The sequence below is a fragment of the Equus przewalskii genome, unplaced genomic scaffold, assembly GCF_037783145.1.
Source record: "Equus przewalskii isolate Varuska unplaced genomic scaffold, EquPr2 ChrUn-10, whole genome shotgun sequence".
Taxonomy (NCBI): domain Eukaryota; kingdom Metazoa; phylum Chordata; class Mammalia; order Perissodactyla; family Equidae; genus Equus; species Equus przewalskii.
The window spans coordinates 2,292,873-2,314,032 of NW_027228747.1; the positions used below are offsets into that span (position 1 = coordinate 2,292,873).

Below are 21,160 nucleotides of genomic sequence, written 5' to 3' on the forward strand. Positions count from 1 at the left end.
CAACACGGTCAAGCATCGGATGGAACAACACTTTAGGCACATAGAGAAGAGACAACAAGATCAGCTTCAGTAGTGGGCATCCATCTCCCATGGCCAGTGGGTTTTTCCCAGGGACCAAAAGAGGGCACTTGGCCTACATGCACCCCTCTCACCCTGTCCCTCCCCTCGTAGGACAGATTTAACAGTGGGGTTGACCAGGTATCATTTGATGTACATGCTTTAAGCAGAGACAAAAGAACATGCATTGAGCCTGAAACAAAGAAAGGTATTTCACACAGGGTGGTAAGCCCAGCAGAAGCTGTGTGGGCTCTTTACCTCTTGGTAAAGAAGTGTTCTAATCCCAAGGGCTGTTTTATATGCTTGAATAGTGATGGAAAAACTGCACACATGTGACTACCTTTCCTAGTACTTTTGTATTCTCAACATTCCACCATCTCATGGAATAGAAGGAAACACATCTGAGCTCTAACCAGAAATAATTCAAACTGGGTAATTGTTTTTTCTCTGTGCTCCGAAGCAAGCACCCAGCAAATTGGCGATCTTTCTTTTGTTTTCTCTGTCTCTATAAACTCTTTAAACAATTATAAGTAATGAGCAATACTCTTAAAGTCTAGAAGAAAATTCAGTTACTATTTTAAATAGCATCTTTTAAAGTTATATTTTCTGAGTGTTACTTGTGTTGTAATTTTTTTATATTTATCTCGTATGCTGCAACTGCGCTGTACTCTCCCGTCACTTCTAAATTTTTCAGTGAACACTCTTATGCATCCATTCTTTCATTTTTATATTTTTATCTCATTTGGCTAAATGCTAAAACAATTTTTATATAAAATGGTATATTTGTTTTAAACTTTAATTCATCTACCCCAGTAAGTATTTGTTGAAGGAATGAATGAATAAACCACCCGAATTATTATGCTAATTTACATTCTCAATAACAAAGAATAAGTGGGGATGAGTTTTGTGAGGTTTTTAAATCTTTAGCAATGTATTATGAATCTAAAATCTCTCTCCTTAGAAAAGTTATATTTTTTCTGTATTAATGAAGTAGAACTGTTTTTCCAATCTAATTTCAGTGGAAATTAGAAATATTTCTTTTTTTTTAGAATTGATCATTCATGACTTTTCCAAATCTTTTATAGGAATGTTTAATTGTTTACTCTTAATTTATATGTCCTCTTTGTTTATTAGGGATATTAGTTCTATAACTATTATATGTAATCTATTTTTCAAGTTAATTATTTTTTATTAAACTTTTTTTTTTTAGAACAGTTTTAGGTTCATAGCAAAATTGAAGGGAAGGTACAGAGATTTCCCATATGCCCACTGCCCCTACAAGTGCATAGCCTCCCCTGTTAACAACACCCCCCACCAGAGAGGTACATTTGTTACATTTGAGGAACCTACATTGCTGCATCATCATTCAAAGTCCGTAGTTTACATTACGGTTTACTCTTGGTGGTGTTCATTCTATAGGTTTGGACAAATGTATAATGGCATGTATCCATTATTATGGCATCATACAGAATATTTTCATTGCCCTAAAAATTCTCTGTTCTCTGTCATTCATCTCTCCTCTTCCAATCACCTCCTAAACAATCCCTGGCAACTACTGATCTTTTTACTGTCTCCATAGTTTTGCCTTTGCCATATGTGTCTTTTGTAAATATTTTTTCCCAGTCTATGGCTTGTTTTATCAGTCTCTTAACATCGTCTTTCACAGAGCAGAAGTTTTTAATTTAATGAAGCCCAGCTTATCAATTATTTCTTTCATGAATTACGCCTTTGGTGTTATATCTAAAAAATCATCTAGGTTTTCTCCTATGTTATATTTTAGGAGTTTTATAATTTTTCATTTTACATTTAGGTCTATGATCTGTTTTGAGTTTATTTTTATGAAGGGCATAAGTTCTATGTCTAGTTTCATTTTTCTGATGCAAATGTCCAGTTTTTCTGGCATCATTTGTTGAAACGACTATCTTTGTTCCATTGTATTCTGTTCTACTGATCTGTGGTCTACTCTTTTGCCAATACCAAACTGTCTTGATTATGTGACTTTATAGTAAGTCTTGAAGTCGGGTAGTGACAGTCCTACTACTTTGCTCTTCTTCTTTTGTATTGTGTTGGCTGTTCTTGGTCTTTGCCTCTTCATATAAACTTTAGACTCGGTTTGCTGAGACTCATAAAATAATTTGCTGGGATTTTGATTGGAATTGTGCTGAGTCTAGGTCAAGCTGAGGAGAACTGACATCTTGAAAATATTGTCTTCCTATCTATGAACATGGAATATCTCTCCATTTATTTAGTCCTTCTTTGATTTTGTTCTTCAGCGTTTTATAGTTTTCCTCATATAGATCTTACAGATATTTTGTTAGATTTATACCTAAGTATTTCATTTTTGGGAGTGCCATTGTAAATGGTGTTGTATTTTTAATTTCAAGTGCCACTTATTCATTGCTGGTATATAAGAAAGCAATTGATTCTTGCATATCAACCTTGTATCCTGCATCTTGCTATAATTCCTTGTTAGTGCCAGGAGGCTTTTTTGTTGATTCTTTCAGATCTTCTGCATAGATGATCATGTCATCTGTGAACAACCACACTTTATTTCTTCCTTCCCAGTCTATATACCTTTAATTTACTTTTCTTGTCTTATGTTAGTTGAAACTTCTAGTATCATGTTGAAAAGGAGTGGTGACAGGGGACATCTTTGCCTTGTACCTGATTTAGAGGGAAAGATTTGAGTTTCTCACCAACTTCATTTTGTATCCTTCCATCTTTTTAATAGTGCTTTCTACCATTTAGAATTTAATTTTTCCACATTTAACCACATCGATTACTTGTACCCAAATTTTCCTTTATATATTATGGATTTTGTGCTATTCTTAAAACTTTCCCCAAATAATGATTACCTAACAACTTCATTTTTAGGGTGTTGATTGTATTTGTAGTTACATGACTGCATATATTTGACAAAACTCATTTAATTGTATATTAGAAATGAGTGAATTTTATTGTGTATAAATTATACAGCAAAAAAAGTGATTTTAAAATTTAAAAAAATAAGGGTTTATTCCATGTATATTTGTGTGTGTGTGTGTGTGTGTGTGTGTGTGTATACTTAAACTGAAGGAGGAGTCAAGTTGAGATTGATTAGAAGAAGGGTGGGGAATGGGGAGCACATGAGTGAGGAGATGACGGTGGGAGGAAGTAGGATGATGTCTGTCCCCTGGCCATGCCTGAGGGACAGAGTTAGACATGTGAAGGGAACTAGAAGTTAAAGGAGCAATGATCACAAGGAATGCTGCTTCAGAGACTTGGTTAAAAGGGAAAACAAAGAATTAGAGAAAAATAGAAATATACAAAAATACAGATTTTTCTTTCCTGATCCTTTACCCTGTCCTCTGTCCACTGAGGCCTCCACAGCTACTAGCAGAGGACAGAGGAGAATAGAACAATGGTGACAAAAACAGGAAATTAAATCCCTCTATACCGAGTTAGTGAGCAGCTTCTGTATTTATTGTTTCAGTTCAGGTGGCACAATACAATAACATAAGCTGTGTAGTGACATGGGGTCTGTGCTTTGGGATTTCCAGGGCAGCCACAGACATGGGGAAGGAGGCCAGTAACTGGATTTTAGAGAGAGGTTTTGGGCTTCTGGACACCAGGGTGGAGGGATCCTCTAGGTAAAAGCTCAAGTTTTGCTGGGACCTCTCTGCCATTCAAAGAGCTCAGAGGGAAGAGAAGGTCAGGGTCCACTTCAGCAGCAGCCTCCAGAGGACTGCCCGCTCCCCCCTCCGCAGCAGCTGGAGCCCCCCGAGGGCTGGCTGCAGCAGTCAGAGCTCTGGTGTCTGCGGCGGTGGGACCTGCGGCGCCTGTGGTGGCTCAGGCAGCAGCCGCCACCCCCAGAGCTGCAGCAACCCCCAGAGCTACAGCAGCCCCCCGAGCTGGGGCCACAGCAGCCCCCAGAGCTGACACCACAGCAGGAAGAGACTGGAGGGCACTTTGGAGGACACTTTGGGGGGCATTTAGGGGTGGGGCACTTGGGAGGGGGCTGGCACTGCTGCTGGCTCTGCTGGCAGGACATCTTGGTGGGCAGGAGTTCAGGAGCTGAGGGAAAGTCAAACAGCAAGTCAGACCAAGCACATAAAGGCTACTCTTGCCCCTTCATGCCCGCTTAGCATCACTTATAATCATAGAAACATAATCTCCTGTAGTTCTACTACTTTTAGTGATCGTCCCATACTCTTGCATCGTCGCTTTGGAACCTCAGTACAGCCTTGCAAGTCAGACAAGAACTTTCATCTGTTATACAAAGTAGTAAACTGAGACTCAGCAATATTACAAAACATGTCCAAGAGTCTGAAGTCTTGTAAGCAGACATAGAATTGATTCTAATCATACCCTCCAAATCTGAAATTGTCCAATTTTTAAGCCACTTAAGGGAATATTATTTCTTAAGGGAAAAATATGATAATCATTCTCTCTTGTCATAACTTCCAAGATGATTTTAATCTGGAAGGTCAGTATTGCAAAGGATCTTGGAGATTATCCACCTCAGTAAACTCACATTATCAAAGAAGAGACTGATAAACCTCTCAGTTACTATAGACCTGGGACTTGGACACTGACCTCCTTATCTTAGTCCAGAGCTCAGTCTCCTCTCTCTACCTCCTCAAGCTGATGGGTTGGTATAGTGACTCTCAGACTTGCTGTGTCCTAATCAACATGGAAAGGTTGTAGACACATTCCCAGACCCATGGATACATGGGTTTAACAAGCCCAAAGGAGCCTAAGGTCTCGGTCCACACCGCACTTCTCCTTAGCTGACAGGGACAGGGCTATATTTTCAAAGGTGAACTCCCTCCTGAAATCTGTCAGAATGGCGCACAGTGTCTGTGCTTCAGTATCCCCGTCCTGAGCTCATCTCACTGCAGATCAACTCGTTTCCTCCAGAGCCCAAAGGCACAGCCACCAACTCTTCTACCTATGTCTCCAGTTGGTACCAGATCCCTCCCCACACCCTTCCCTCAGTTTTCCAGAACCCTCTTCCTTTGACACAGTGGCCTCCCTGTCACAAGGTATTGCCCTGCTTGCCCTCCCACTCTGGTCTGAGCATCCCTCTGTGGAAGGCCCTGCTCCCATTCCCAGCAGACACTTACTGGTGCACAAGCAGTGCAGGGCTCGTCAGCTCCTGAGGAGGGATTGAATGGAGGTGCTTTGGCCACAGGCCCTTTTATCCTAGCCTTGGGCTCTTGCCCCAACATGTGAGAAAGGACCTGGGCATGAGAGGACTGCCTCCTGCCACCCACAAGTGTCCTATGACTGGGTGATGACTGGCAGCCCCTCCCTCCATGAAGCTCATGGTAGCCGCCTCTGGCTAGGAAAGCACCTGCTTAAGATGGGGACTGTGGTGGGTGTAAAGGGACACCACCATTCCCAGAGTCCTCAGGTATCTTATTTTCTGTGGATATGGCCCTCTTCACAGCCGTCTATTCACACTTATGGACCCTGGTCACACAACTCCTCCTTTCTTTTCAACATGGATACTAATTTTCCATCTGGACCCTTGGATCTATATGGCTTGGTGTGAAAATCTACATGTCTAAGTTATGTGTGTGTGTGTGGCACAGTGGTTGAGAAAAGAGGCCTTAGAGACCTCAGCAAAGTATTCAACTTCTTTGAACCTCAGCATTCTGATCTTTTAAATGGAGGTAATGATGGAAATATCTTCTTTGCAGGATCTACAAATTAATTAAGACAGCAAATTGGAAGTAGGCAAGATAGTCTGTTGTACTTGGTGACATTCAGAACGTGGATAGATAGATACATAGTTAGGTAGGTAGATAGATAGACAGACATAAGGAGAAATATATGTAAAGATAGATTTTAATGGACAGTGGGAATAAAAGATACCTTTCAAAGTAGGTGGATCTTGTTCAAACTAAATGTCATTTTCATCCTCCTATATACTTCAGTGAATTTGGCCTTATAAATGTAGATCTAGAGTGACTATATAGGAAAAGAGGACTAAAGATAGGGATATTGCATTAAATTATAGCCTAAAAAGAATTTTCAGTTTCCTGGGGCAAATCTGAAGGGTTGAGGTAAAATAAAAATGAGAAAGATGAAGAGAAGAGAGCAGCCACACAGGCTTCCTTAAATAGTGACTTGAAGTGGTGTCACTGGTAAACTTAAGAACAGCCATACTCAATCTTCAATTTAAAATTGCTTGCTTTCTGCAATATAAATTTCTTGTGTTTCCCATGCTCAAAAATAACCAAATGGAAATTCTAAAAATGAAAAACACAATATCTTAAAAAACAAATATGGGCAAAATTAAATATGTCAAAAAGTTATTTGATGATCTTAGCAGACTGCAAATTACAGAAAAACAGATTGGTGAACTTGAACTTCAAGAAGTTATCCAAACTGAAATGAAAAAAAGGGAAAAAGCTTGAAAGAAAATGAATGGGTAATTGGTAATCTGTTAAATAATAGCTAACAGTCTAATACACAGGTACTTAGAGTCCCAGAAGAAGAAAATAAATAGAATGTGGAGGAAATATATCTTAAAATAAAGGTAAAAAATTTTCCAAATTTCATGAAAACCATCAACCCACAGAACCAAAAAACTAGTAAATCCCAAGTGGGATAAATAAAAAGAGAGCCAATAAGTGGTACAGGCTGTTCAGAGAGAGGATACAAATTAGTCTGGGAAAATAGATGAAAGAGAGAGGAATTCTGAGGAAGTGTTTCAGGAAAGATTCGGCAAAGAGGTCTGATAGGACATAGGCTTCAAAAGGTGGTAAGACTTTGATCCCTGGAGACAGTGGAGAGGAGGAAGGAGGGCATTCAACGCATAAGCAACAGTGTGAGAATGTGTGCAGGGCGGGAGGATGCAGGTGATCTCTGTGAGTAGTGAGTGGTCCAACTTGAGTGGAGTGTAGGGCTTATGAGATGCAGTGGGGAGGGAGAGTGAGGCGCAAGATGAAGCTGAAAAGAAGACCAGGATCAGGTTGTGGGGAGGCCATGGCCAGGATCAGTCACTAGGGTTTTACTGAATGTTCACCAGAAGTCTGCTGAAGGTCTTAGTTTAATTTTACTATTGTTACCTGTATGTTTGTCATTTTCAGAGAGTAAGGATAATCACATTAGTGTTGGACGCTAATATCGAAGGGGCCCGTGTGGGAGACCCTGGGAGAGAGGACAATAGCGGTAGGGAATGAGGTGAGGAAACACTATTGCTGATAATCCCCCAATGTTACCACAGATCCACAATCCCTTATTCACAATTCCCAAATCCAAAGACCTCTGAAAACTGAGTTTCTCGTCTGATTGTTGACGACACTCATTTGGTGGCAAAAAAACTGACCCGAACTGCCAGTCAGGTCACTTCACCTTACTGTGAATATTCATATGTTCTGTTGCAGAAATATTAATGGCCTCCCCAAGGGGGAAGGAGCCCTGAAGCTGTAGGGTGTGGGAGATCGGAACCATACATCATGCCCACCCAAGGTGTTAGGCTCCTTTGTTTGAATTCCGTGCTGTTGAGGTTGGACATGACCAACTCTGAAGCGTACCTGTAGCGTCTCTAATCCATTATCTTCACTGTACTACCCTCCTTGAAGAAGAAAAAATGTTCTCAATTTCATCTGGCGCCAAGGGTTTCAGATAAGGAATTATGGTCTGTAGTATTTATCCTTGGGTCACTAGAGGAACACAAAACTCTAAGGTTTTTCAGGAGTATCAACTTATCTCTAAAATCACTACTTTGACTAAGAGAGATTTGTTGTACCAGTCTGTCTGCCCAAATTCTCAGAATTAAGCAACCAGGTTCTCCCTAGTTTTAACTGACATCTCAAGATTTTCCAAACTCAATCATACCATCAACCTTAATACATAATGCATTCTTATATGGTATGATTTCTTTACTTATTTTCAATTATTTGGTTATGTTCACTGGGAGACCCAGAAGAACAGAAGAGTGGAGATGTTTATTGAAGATCCCAGTGCATTTTTCTCTCTTTCTCGTTTTACCCATAAACCATATTAACCAACTATCTTCTAACAAATGTCTTCTCTTTGTGTTAAAATGTCCTTTGTTAATGATTTTTTAAGACAATGGAAATCCTTACTTATAATTTTTTCGGGTTGCTGCTGCAGTCCTTGGCAAATCAAGCAGGAGAGTATTCTGAGCTATTGGATAAATTTGCCAGACAATTATAACAACTATAGTCACAGATAATCTACTCACAATAGCCATAATAGCCAAGATTATCTACCCTTCCATTATCAGAACTCAGTTCCCTCAGGGGAACAGTAAGAAGCTTCTATAGATCCTTAAGCTAGCCCTAGTGGTTGAGTGGTTAAGATTTTGAGCTTTCACCACTGTGGCCCCAGTTCGTTTCCCCGTCAGGGAAACACACCACCTGCCTGTTGGTTGTCACGCTGTGGTGGCTGCATGTTGCTTTGGTATTTCAAATACCAGCAGGGTCACCCATGGTGGACAGGTTACAGTCGAACTTCCAGACAAAGACAGACTAGGAAGAAGGAAATAGCCACCCAGTTTTGAAAAAATTGGCCATGAAAACCCTATGAACAGCAGTGGAACTTTGTCTGATATAGCATCTGGAAGGTGGGAGGATTGGGCAAAAAGATCAGGCAGAGTTTTGCTCTGCTGTACATAGTCAAACCCACTGGACTGCACTATCAAGGGAGGATGGGATTCTCTGTTGGACTGGGAGTGCCCTGAGGGCAAGGCCTGAATTCCCTTCCTCTAACTCAAAGGCTCTCAGTGAGAGAGACTATGTGGAATTTGCCCAACCCTACTCCTATCCCCATGCCTCCAGGGGGAGGATTTGACAATCTGGAGACCTGTTCAGTTGTCATAGCTGTTGGGGAGGGGTTGTGTTCCATACTGTCATCTAGTGAGTAGAGGCCAGGCATGCTGCTTAACACCCTACAATACCAGGACAGCACTCCCATAGTAAAGAAGTATCCAGTCTAAATTGTCACTAGTGCTGAGGGTGAGAAACCCTGCTTTGCTCCAGGATGATTAAGACTATACTCATTCGAAACAGCTCCTGAGATTCTGACTGAACAAAGCAAACCTCTGAAGAATGCTGATGAGATGCTGTGGAAATAACTGTTTAATAAATGATTGCTCAATTCAGCCTTTTTATCCAGGCTGGGTCAAGTCAGAAGGCCTTTCAGTGACTAAGGGCCCAATCTTGATTCAAGCCTAATAAGTATTTCTGATTGATTGAGAGCCTCCCTCCTGGTACGTCCTCTCCCTCTGGCTGACCCGAGAAATCATGCCACTGGTAAAGTGGCTAGGTGGCATTGACATACTGGTGACAATTTGTGATAGCTGCTGACCTCACTATCCTTGAACTCAAGGTTCACCATGGTATCTGAGCTGCCTGTTCCAAAATCATTTACTTCTTCTAGATTCAGCATTTGCCTGAGCATTTTCCATCACCAATCACCCCACCTCTCTCTTGTCTGCCATTCCATGTCCCATCACTCCTTTAATTCCTCCTCCCCCAAGCCTCTCCTGACTTGCCCCAGCTGATCACACTCATTCCTGTTTGCGTTTCTCCTGCCTCTGCTTAGGCCTGGACTTGACCTGCCTTTGTGGCCAACCTCCCTCATCAAATGGGCAGTTCCTCAGAGCCAATTGTCATCTCTTTCCTCTACTTCTCTGCTTAGGATTGAACATCTCACTGCCAAAAGCAATATATTTGTCGTGTTTTGTAATATACAAAGCAGTTATTTATTTATTTATTTTTGAGGACGATTAGCCCTGAGCTAACATCCACCACCAATCCTCTTCTTTTTGCTGAGGAAGATTGGCCCTGAGCTAATATCCGCGCCCAACTTCCTCTACTTTATATGTGGGGTACCTGCCACAGCATGGCTTGATAAGTGGTACATAGGTGTGTGCCTGGGATCCCAACCGGCGAGACCCTGGCCGCCCAAGTGGAAAGTGCAAACTTAATGGCTACACCACCGGGCCCACACAAAGCGTTTTTAACAAATTATTGTAGCCTCATTGTGACTCAGACAGGTATACATATGTTTTTAGTTGCATTTTATAGATGAAAGAACTGAGAGTCAGAGAAATTGTCTAAGCTAAGACGTCTCTTCTAGTAAGTGGTGGAGGTGGGATCAAACTCACGCCTCATGACACCTCTCCAATGCCCTTTCTATTCCTGCACGCTGGTTCATGGCTCCACACCCCTCTGGGCCCCTTTTTCCCACACACGGAACTCGGTCCTCCTCCCCTTCTTATGCTGTTTGGGATGCCTGCCCAGGTCATCTCATTGCTATATTTGTTCCTATTTCAAAGAAGTTTGGATATTTTAATATGCTATGTAATTTTTAAAAATATGTGTTGGTTGTTTATTATCTGTTTTCCTCCGCTAGAATATTGACTCCTTAAGAACATGAATCTTTGCTTTTTCAACTGATATATCCCAAGCATCCAGAAGAGCGCCTGGCACATAGTAAGAACTCAATTAATATTTGAGTAAATATCTGTTGAATGCATGGATAAACAGTGCATTCCATTTCCAAACAGTTCTGATTATTTTCTTTACTTCTCGCCGGAATCCTTCCCTTATGGTTTCCATCCACTGGATTTAAGCTCTTGAGTTTTATTTTTTTCTGAAAGAAAGCCTTTCAAAGAATGGGAAATGCTACTTCTTTTAAAACACAACATTTCTCTTCCTTCCACAGGAAGGTAGACCAGTTTGGGAGCAAGATTAGCCTGGGTTTGGATTCTGGAATTAACAGGTCTTAGATGTGTGACCAGATAAATTGGTTAACCTCGCTGGATTTGTGTGTGTGTGTGCGACATTGTCTATCAATTGGAGCAAATAATAGCATCTTATCAAGTTGTGAGTTTGGGGAAGGATGTAGGTTTCCTCATCAGGTGGTGGCTGGTGCACAGTAAATCATCATCCTTCAGCCTCACTCCCATTTGACCCATCTTGGACACACAGCCCAGGTGTGCATTGTCTGGGCCAAGCAGGGCAGCGCTGTCATGCCTAACTATTAAGAACAAGAGTTGAACACCAAGAGCAAGAATTCATCACCATGAACAAGAGATGCCACAGCCAATCTCACTCTTGGCCCATACTAAGATTTTAATCAACCAAGCTTTCTCCATATGTGCAGCTGTACATATACCCACTCATCTTCAGCAAATGCAGTTGATCTTTACCTTAAATTCAGAACTTCACATTTATCTTAATTACACTTTATCTTGTCAGATTAAGTCTATTATTCCAACCCATCTTGAATCAAATGTCTACTCTTCAATACTCTCTCATAACTTGGAGTCATCTGAAATTTAGGTCAGTTTCTTCTCAACTTTTCCTCTAAGATGTTGAGAAGTTTATTAGAGCAGGATAAGGATGGAGTCCTGGCACCTTACGCGTGCTAGGAACCAGGAATTATGATCAGGTAAGTAGGAAATACCCCTGCCTGGCTGTCTGTCATCATGTCAGTTATGCTAACAATACACCTGCTGTTGTCTCTGCCTGAAACACAATCCTCTTTCCTCCATTCATTAGGTTACTCCCACTTATCTTTCATATCTCTGATTGTAGTTGCCTCCTCTAGGCACTTGACCCACTCAAATACCCCTCCTATGGGCTTCCATGGTACCCTGTGTGTCTCAGGTTGAAGCTCTCACACACTCTATTGTCTCTCAAACTCTATGTGAACAAGGCAGTGTCTGCCTTGCTCACCATTGTATTTCTGAGACCAAGAATAGTTCCTGGCAGATAGCTGAGTCTCAATAAATATTTCTCAAATGAGTGGATACATTGATGGAAGTTGATAAGTAGTTTTCTTCCTGACAGATATAACACTAGAGAACACAGGAAAGGTGTTAACCCAGTTCAGGGTTCCTATGACAAGACGTGGTAAGGAACATGATGGATAGGTCTGGCACAGCTTGGATTAATCCTAGGCTTCCAAATACTTCTAGTTTAGTCTTCCAGGTCAGGAAGCTTCATCTTTTGGATGAATGGGTTTGATGGTCACTGATGATGGGGAAGCACATGGATCATCATGCATCACTCTCTCTTTCTAACTAGTTTCAGGCCATAGGCATGTGAATCCTCTTGGATGGCCAACGATGTCAGAAATCAGGAGTATGCAATGGCCAAGGACTAAGCCTTGTTCACCGCCTGGCTATTCTCCTACACGTCAATGAAGTATCCACATGTGTACTGCCTGTCTTCTGATTACTACTATCTACCTTTCTATCCCATTATAAACAGGTGAGCTATTCCCTGATGCATGACAGTTCTATTTGCTTGTTCATCCAAGACTATCCTAGTCTGTAGGACAAAATATGGGATATGGAATTTCTCCCTATCAGTGTTGGGGTAATGCCTAGGTAAAGGAGAGATATACCAAAACTAGGCCTACCCTCTCCCAGTAAAAATATCTGTAACATATACCAGACAACCTCTCTCCCTCAGCAATGCACAAGATCCCCATTCTGGGTGTCTTTGGCGGCAGTAGAGTCGGGGATTTAACTGAGAGAAAAGTAGAGGCTCCTTAGTCTTGAGGTGCTTCTAGACTGAGGAGTAGAAAATTTGACTCCGTATACAGGATAATTACATAAAACTTCCCACAAAAAAACAGTTAACAGTCAGTTCCATTTTTGCCACTATGCCCACATCCTACTCATGCTGTGGTCAGATGTGCACTCGTTTCAACCCTCCTTGTAGATATCCAGTAAGCTCATAAAGCTGGGTATTCATATAGCAATGGTTTCTACCTCCACCTGATCAGAATAATTTTCAAATGGAAGTCCTAGATTCTCTTTCTGGAAATTCAAATTAATAGATCTGGAATGACCCTGGAAGTCTGCATCTTTAAGTGTGTTCCAAGGTCATTTCATCCTAGCCTAGTGCCTGTGACAAAGAGGAATTATGGATAACTCCCCTGGTCTAGAAGACACCACTGAACACAGCCAGTACATTTCCCTTATTCTACAGTGAGGATGCTAATCCCAGGGAGGGAGTTTTAGAAAGAAGAAAGACCAGAGAATTGAAGAGAGATATAAGCAGGATTCCAAGATGGGAAGCATGATCTTTAGACCTGATCTCTTTGACATTTAGTTGGACTACTAAGCCCCATCTCTGGAAGCCAGGCCCTCATTTGGTGGCAAAATGGCTGGATGTCAGGCATAGGAGCATGGTTCACCTCTGCCTCACATTGCTTGTGACTTGGCCCATGTGTTGCATTTCTGGGCAATAGTCTGCCAAAATGTGAAATGGAGACAATGCTATTTTGTATTGCCTCAGATTAGTGTGAGATTCAAAAGGGTGTCTCTCTTGCAGGTATTTGAGGACCTTTAAAGGGCTTTGTAGATGGTCCTTTTTGCTCTGGAATTCGAATTCTCAGCCCTGGTCCTAGGGACACTTTAAGTTTTGTTCAAATGGTAGCCATAGAAGGAAAGGCAGGGAGCTAGGAGGCAGGTTTTGAGTGAAAGAGTAGAGGGTGGGGAGTGGAAGGGATGACTGAGAAGGGTCGTCCAGAGCCAATGTTGAACCATGATCCCAAGGTCACAGTCTCCATTGCCAATGCATTTTTAAAGCCCCAAGCTTTTAAAGCATACAGACAGAAGCAACAGACACATAGGTACAAGCAAAGAAACATGCAAAGCCCACAAAAGGACATGCAACACATGTATTCTTGGTGCCCCTTTCCACTGGGCTGCTATAGATGAGCTGTAACTTTTCACTGTGGGCCTATCTGGGGGCTCAGGGCTGGGCATCCTGTCAGAGGAAGTGGAGGACCTTTGAGGTCAATTCAGACTACCTTCCCAGGAGGAGGGTTTGGCCCTGAGCTCCTCTGGCTACAGAGATGGCACTGAGGCTGGTTCACGCACAGTCCTGTTCTGGGAGAGAGCACCAGGCTGTCAGGGATTCCTTGGCTCAGCCCTATCCTGACTCACCCAGAGACCCCTCTATCCCACCATCATCCAGTCCCTTTCCATACCCAGGCCTAGTTATCCCGGAGACCACAATCTATCCCTGACAGTCCAGGCCATGGGTCATTACAATAAAGAGCCTGTGTCATGACCTATAGCCTCCAGCTGGAGGGGAGTCTGTGCTTCTTCTGTACCTTGAGAGGATGGAATGCTCCCCACTCATCCTCCAAACAAGGGGATCCTTGTCCAGGGGTGTGTTTGAGACAACAGGGGGAGAGATCTAATGAGAATCCCCTTTCTGGAGCTTCTAAGCCTCTCCTCATTCTGCCTTCTCACGCCCACCCAGGGTCCTGGGCAATGGAAACCTAAGGATGTCCTGTGGGAGCCACTAGGCCCTGCCAGGCCCCTGGGGGCATGTGCCACAGAGCAGATGCAGTCCTAGGGCAGCCTGGATTTTAAAAGAAGGGTAAATGTGGAACTGAGGAAAATAATCTGTTTAATAAATGAGATAACTCCAAAATTGTATTAGAAAAATGACTGGTTGATACAGAAGAGATCTCTGTGACTGAGACGAAAGGTGCCACGTATAGCAGAAAAGAGTGTAGGCTTAAAATCAAGTCTGGCTGTAAATCTTAGGCAAGTCACATAAATCCTGTGTGCTTAGGTTTCCAACTCTGAGAAAGGGCAAGATACTAATGCCTGTGTGACGGGCAATTGTGGATATTAGAGGAGATATATATATAATCACACACACACATATTCATATACATATTCATATTTTATATTTAATATTCATAAGATATTTAACTAAACTAGTAACAACCAAAGATTATCGAACATCAGAAACACCTGGAGGGCTGGTTAAAACACAGCTTTCAGGGCCTCACTCCCAGAGTCTCTGCTTCAGTGGGTCTGGGGTGATGTATTGCATTTCTCGCGAGGTCCCAGGTGATGCTGATGCTGCTGGTCCAGATACCACACTTTGAGAACGTGCTAGGATATAAGATCTCTGGGAGCAAACAAGGATTATGTCTGTCCCTTTTACCAGTGCCTTCCTAGCAGGTAAGCAATGAACATTTGTCAATAAATAAATGAATGAATGGATTTCACATAAAAAGTCTCAGTTTTCCTTTATATAACCTAGGATTTTACCTCTTGGGTCTCCACCACTGACACTGCAGGACTAGATCCCTGGGGCAGAGGAAAGACATACTTAGAGCCAGACCCTGGATCTGTGGTGTCCTACGATGGAGCTGGAGCTGCGGGACCCTCTGCAATATGGCACTGGATCAGACCTCCAGGGGCCCAGGCCAGAGCTGACCCTGCTATCCTCCCAGAAGTAGCCCTTTCAGCCTCCATGGACCCTGCTTGCCTCAGGGCACTTTCTCCCTCTGGGGAAAGGCTCTCCTCAGGAACACTCATTCTCCAGCCAGATCCTGGCTATTCCGCCTCTCCAAGCCCCACCTTCATGCTGCCAAGACCACCCATGACTAACGAGATTTGGGAGCAATGAAGGAATGCAGAGTCAGCCTCAGATGCTTCTTTTCCTATTGTGTCAAAAAAAAAGTGCAAATGGTTTATTCTGAAAGAAAGAAGAGTGCATCCTGTGCAGAGTATCTCAGAGAGTCCCCACAGACTCCCTCTCCCCTCCCCTGACACCGCAGAGGTCACATGGCTGTGACTACAGCCCCAGAGCTGGATGACCTGCCCAACCCAGGCCTGAAGACCATTATCCTTAGATTGAGGAGCAAGAGTTATCTTCCCTTCTCCTCATACTCACGCCTTTTCATTCATCCTTTCCCATCAGGGGCCGGGGACACTGACAGGAGATAGAAAACCCACAAAGTAGCACACTTGGTCTTTCTAAGGAAAGCTTAGCCACAGGTGCAATAAACCCAAGAAGAAAAATAATGAATAAAAAAATAAAAGCTCATCCCGAGAGTCAGGAAGGAGTAACACAAAGGCAGTATGCAGGACACAGGCTATGAGGGTATCATCATCTTTATTGTTGCATGGTCTCCTCTTGTGCCCAGTCCTGGGGCTGACCATCAGGACAGCTCAAGCTGTAAACTCGCAAGACTTGCGGAGCAGCTGCCTGCCCCAAGAGAAGCATGGACTTAAGGAATATTCAGGCTCCTCTCAAATGGGAGTTTACAACCTAGTTGGGAAGGTCAGACAGACACACCTGAAAAGTGAAAAAATAATTCAAGACATGTTGCAAAGCAGTTGCCAAATGGGTGGTGTGGACAAGGCAATGAGTTCTAGGAAGTCAGCACAGGCTTCTGTGGGTAGGAGCAAGCAAAAGAGGCTCCAAGGAAGAGATCTTGAAAGATGGATTGGGTTTCAGATGCTGGGAGTAGCAGAGAAGTGGTTCAGGCAGGTGGGAAAGAATGAGCAGAGGCTTGGAGGCAGAGACACCTAAGGTATGTCCTGAGGAACACCCAAGATGTGCCCGGTGGCCAGACTGGTCTGGCTAGAACTGTGTACAGAGGAGGAGTCAGACTGGAGAGGTGTCTGATATCCAGGTGTGGATCCTGAGATGACATGCAAAGGAGTTTGGACATCACCTCGGCAGCAGGGAGCCTCTGAATGTCTTTGGAGAGATGCAAACAAGCACGTATTGGAAATTGTGGCTCCTAGGAAAGGAGGAGCAACGTTTTCAGGGCAGGAGACAGGAACATCTCAGGCACGCTTCCTTTAAAAATAGGAACCCTTTGCTCCAGCAGGTGCCCCACCTTTCACTCCAGCATAAGTGCCTCTTTGGTCTCCACCACCACCCAGACCCCACGGCTCTGGAAACACATCACAAGATCCACAGCCAGCACCACTCTCTCGCCACTGATCATAACCAGCTGGGCCACAGCTGGGGGCCTCTGTGTCCAGGCGGCATGGACTGGACTCACAGCAGCCTAGGTCTTCTGGGTATGGAATTGGATTTGAGCCCAAGCACGGGCTGGGATAGCACCTAGGCTCCACACATGGCTCTGGGCTTGGGCAGGGTGCTGGAAGGGGGACTGGCTCCGGAAGCGGGCGAGGTTCTGGGCGTTCACAGGGCTGCGGACGTGGACGTAGCTCTGGAAGCTCACACTGCCCTGGGCGATGACGTGGGGCTGGACGTGGTTCCGGACACAGATAGGGTTCTGAAAGTTGCCGTGGTGGAGGGCATGGGCGGGGCTCTGGACTTATGCATGGTTCTGGACGTGGATATGGACGTGGGACAGGAAGTGGACATCTCGGTAGTGATGGCTCTGGACATTGGTCCAGACGCCGGGGTGGACGGAAGCTTGGGAGTGGATGCGGCTCTACACGTGGCCTCAGGTCCGGGCAGGAGGTACCCCAGGAGGGTCGTGAGGCACAACTCTCAGAGCAGCGTCTTATGGGAGGAATCTGAACAGAACACTTTTGTGGGGGAACCTGCTTGGGGCAGCGCGGGGAGGAAATCTCTATTCGACACTTGGGTCCGCATCTCTGAGAGCCGCCTGAAGAAGGACCCCGAGAACAGTCACTGTTATAGATGGGCTCAGAGCGGCGGGGTGGGGTGCAGTAGTTATAGGAACCTGAAGAGCGTCTTGATGGCAGGCAGCTGCTGTAGTGGGGCTCAGAACGTCGTGGTGGGGAACAGCTGCGGTAAGAAGGCTGCAGCTGGCGAGGAGGGAGGCATCTGCCGGTGCTCTGAGAGCGACGCTGTGCGGTGAAGCTCCGGTAAGAGTCCTGGATCTGGTATTGGGGTGCGTAAGCGCTAAATGCAGCCCGGGACTGACGCTGGGGGGCGCTGCTGCTGTAGGAGCCCTGATATTGGCCCTGGGTGGAAAATCCCTCAATCTGGCACACTGGGGGACTCTCTATGTAAGTCTGGGCAGGCTGAGGAACTAGACACGGTATATAAGTCTGGATAGGGCATTCCAGATAAGTTTCTGTGTAACAAACTGGAGGACATTCTACGTAGCAGGTCTCAACAGGACATGGAGCTTCACATTGCACATAGGAAACCTCAGACTGGCATGGAGCCTGGCACTTCACTTGGGTGGTCTCAGACTGACATGGTGCCTGGGACTTCACCTGTTTGGCCTCAGATTGGCATGGTGCCTGAGACTTCACCTGTAGCGTCTTAGACTGGCGTGGAGCCTGGCACTTCACCTGGGAAACTTGAGCTGGGCATGGTGCGGGGCATTCCACACTTTGCACCTCACAAGGGACTTGGACCACCAGCTGGCTCTTGGCACAGGGGGCCTGGGAAGGGCAGAAGAAGGAACCCTTCGCACAGCAGTTGGGGAGTGGCAGGCAACACTGAATCTGCTGCTGGTCACACATGGTTCTGATGCAGGCAGGTGGGCGGGACCTGAGGGTAGAAAGACCAGGGTCAGGAGGGTGAGAGTTGTTGGGGAGAAGGCGTCAGGACCTAGGGGAAGACACCCTGTTTCTTCCCTGACCTTTCCTCCTCCACCCTCAACCTTATTGAGTTAATCAAACTCAAAATTAGTCGTCTTTAGGTCACACAAATGTCACACTGAGGTCCTGACCTAAGGGAGTTTCAAAGGCACAGCCAGGGTTGCAGGTGTCCAGGGTCTCCCCTTGGAGAGTGGGCATACCAGTGTCCAGCACAAGAGGCTGCTGATGACAAGAGGATTCCCATCACTTTCCCAGGTCCTAAGTGGTGAGAGGGAGCTCTGCAGAAAGTAGAAATAACATAGTCCTCCCAAGGCCATAGCCCAAAGTGGAGACTCCACACTCACAGGAGCTTGGACATCCTCACACACGCGTGCTGGCAGCACACAGATATGTACAAACATATAAAAATGCACAGATGGGAACAAGCACTCTGGAATAGTCTGCACTTCGAGCATCTATTGGAAAGTGAAGGATCCAGTCAGTTATTGGGCAGCTCAAACCCAACATGAAACATTTGTGTCTCTATATTCAATCTTTTTGGGTGAATTTGTTTAAACAGGCCTGCATGGACATATGCAAAACATGTCAGCTTTGGAAAGGCTCAGAACCAACATGACAACTTGCCCAGGGAGGTTGCTGTCATTAATAACCTGAAGTGATACAGTTGGCTAGCTCCAGAAATATTTTCCCCCTGGCCCTTCTGAGAGGCAGGGTGTGGTTATAATCCAGAAAATACAAGCTTCCTAAATTCCAAGACTGACATTCAGCCCCATGTAAAGCTCTACTCAGCAGAAACATTACAATCAGGTGGGTGCAGGCATACTAACCAACAACACACTTAGCCAGGGAGAAGCAGAGGGCAGTCCACACTCTTGCGCCCTCTCCCCAAATCTGCCTGTTCATGTACAGGCAGCCAAGAAACCAGCACAGCAGGAGGGCTGATTTGACTATTAGCTCATCCAACAAAACAGTTCTCAGTAAACTTCTGAAATGCTGAAAACGCTTCTAATAAAGGGCAAAGCCTTCCATTCTCCTTTTGTGCAGAATATCTAAATACATATGCCCTTGGGGAAAGTAACCCTCCTACACACAACTCTGGTCACAAAGTGTAAATTACGTATGCATATTTTCCAATGAGAGAGGTCCTGATGAAGGAAAATGGTACCTGAGGATGAAGCCATGTTATCAAAGGCAAATATGCTGACTTCTGTGACCCAGTTCTTCACACAAACTCCATGGATATTCTTCTTATGTCTCCAAAAGTCCACTAGACTTTTCTCTCAGGCAGATGTACTGCTCTTCCCCTGCTCCCAGTTTCTCCCCTCACTATGCCTCACCCTTGTGAATCTGGGTACCCCTGAGCATCATCCCCATCCCAATCCCAGTACCAAACGTTTAGACTCACCCTCCTCACAGGCAAGCAGTCATTCAGGCTGAGGTGTCTGGACAGAGGGCTGTCTTTATATAAATGGTTCTGGGTTTGGCTTAGACCATGAGACAATTCGTTGGCATCTGCCTGGCTCATCACCCAAATTGGCATTCCAGCAGCTGGTCCCCTCCCTATATGCTTGTCGTTGCAGTCACCTACAGAGTACAGGAGTGTCTGCCCCAGTGTTGACACTTCTGGACTATGAAGGAGCAGATTCTTGTTTTCTTCCTCTTTCTCCACCCTCTTGGTTTCTTTTACATCTCTAGCAGATCTGGTGGTGGGGATGATGAGGGGTGGCAAAGGTATCTTCTCTCCAGGCCCCTACCTTCCTCCTCGTCTCAGATTCTAATCAGATAGATACAAAAGAGGATAAGTTTCCTGACTCAAAGCAATTAAAATCACCTCAAAGAGCGAGGCAACTCTACAGAATGAAGAGAACATTGGGTCAGAGCTGAGTCTAACATTCCAGGTTGGCTATTTACAGCTGTGTTAAAACCTACCTGAGTATTAATTTACTCATCTGCAAAATGGAGAGAATTAAGTTTTCTTTCCTGAGTTGTTGTAAGGACTAAGACAATTATTTTATACAAAAGCATCCAGCCAAGAATGATATTCAAAATATCGAACATCTGCTCACAGTAAATGCTAACCACAAGCAACAGGCGCAGCTGGATCGATGGCTGGCTGTTGCCTGATGGCTTTACAGCAGGTGCTCAGCTAATGCTATGGAGTGGCCCTTGAAAACAGCACAGTGCAGGACAGAAATAATAAACTGGCATCCTGTGAACCAGATACAGACAAGATGGGATAGCTTTTTATCTGTTGCCTACATAAATTTGTAAGTAATCTTTGGTATTTAGAAATAGAGAAATTTTACTTAAGATTCCGGATATCTAACTTTTCTTCTAAAATCAAAATTTCTGGCTTAGGTGAGCCTACCTTCCATCAACCTGATTTACAGCTGTCCTTCTTAGATAGGAGATATACTTTTATGTTCTACAATTCTCCATCATTTTTTACTATATCTACAATGAAATGTAGTGTGAATTCCCTTTCATTATTTTACTTGTGGTCTTATTTTTCTTTGGTGAAATTAAAGGAAAGTGAAATAATCCATCCTCCTGGGTCATTTCATTTGTTTATGTAACCCTCCAGCCCCTAGAGGCATTTAAGATTCTGACCAAGCTTGTGAGCAGAGATTTCCGTTAAGACAGATCTGTGGTTTAATCTGAGCTCTAGTACTTGCTAATGAGGTGAAAGCTACTTAACCTCCATGAGCCTTGGCCTCCTTATCTATAAAATGGAAAAAAAAAATGGAAACAAGAAGAAGAAGGAAGAGAAAGAGGAGAAGGATGAAGAATAAAGAAGAAGAGAAAGAATGA

At 44.2% G+C, this 21,160-nt stretch overlaps 2 protein-coding genes across 2 annotated transcripts; both read right to left on the reverse strand.

Annotated features, from left to right (window-relative positions):
- Positions 1–3,497: 3,497 nt before the first annotated feature.
- On the reverse strand, positions 3,498–5,253 carry LOC103547906 (late cornified envelope protein 1F-like). The gene is made up of 2 exons (XM_070607213.1): positions 5,163–5,253; positions 3,498–4,110 (listed from the first exon to the last, which is right to left on the reverse strand). The coding sequence occupies exon 2, from the start codon at positions 4,085–4,087 to the stop codon at positions 3,761–3,763; it is 327 nt and encodes a 108-aa protein (XP_070463314.1). The 5' UTR covers positions 4,088–4,110; positions 5,163–5,253; the 3' UTR covers positions 3,498–3,760.
- Positions 5,254–15,947: 10,694 nt separating this feature from the next.
- Positions 15,948–19,805, reverse strand: KPRP (keratinocyte proline rich protein). Its single transcript, XM_008515401.2, has 2 exons — positions 19,755–19,805; positions 15,948–18,299 (listed from the first exon to the last, which is right to left on the reverse strand). Exon 2 carries the CDS (start codon positions 18,269–18,271, stop codon positions 16,658–16,660), a length of 1,614 nt encoding a protein of 537 aa, XP_008513623.1. The 5' UTR covers positions 18,272–18,299; positions 19,755–19,805; the 3' UTR covers positions 15,948–16,657.
- Positions 19,806–21,160: the final 1,355 nt, after the last annotated feature.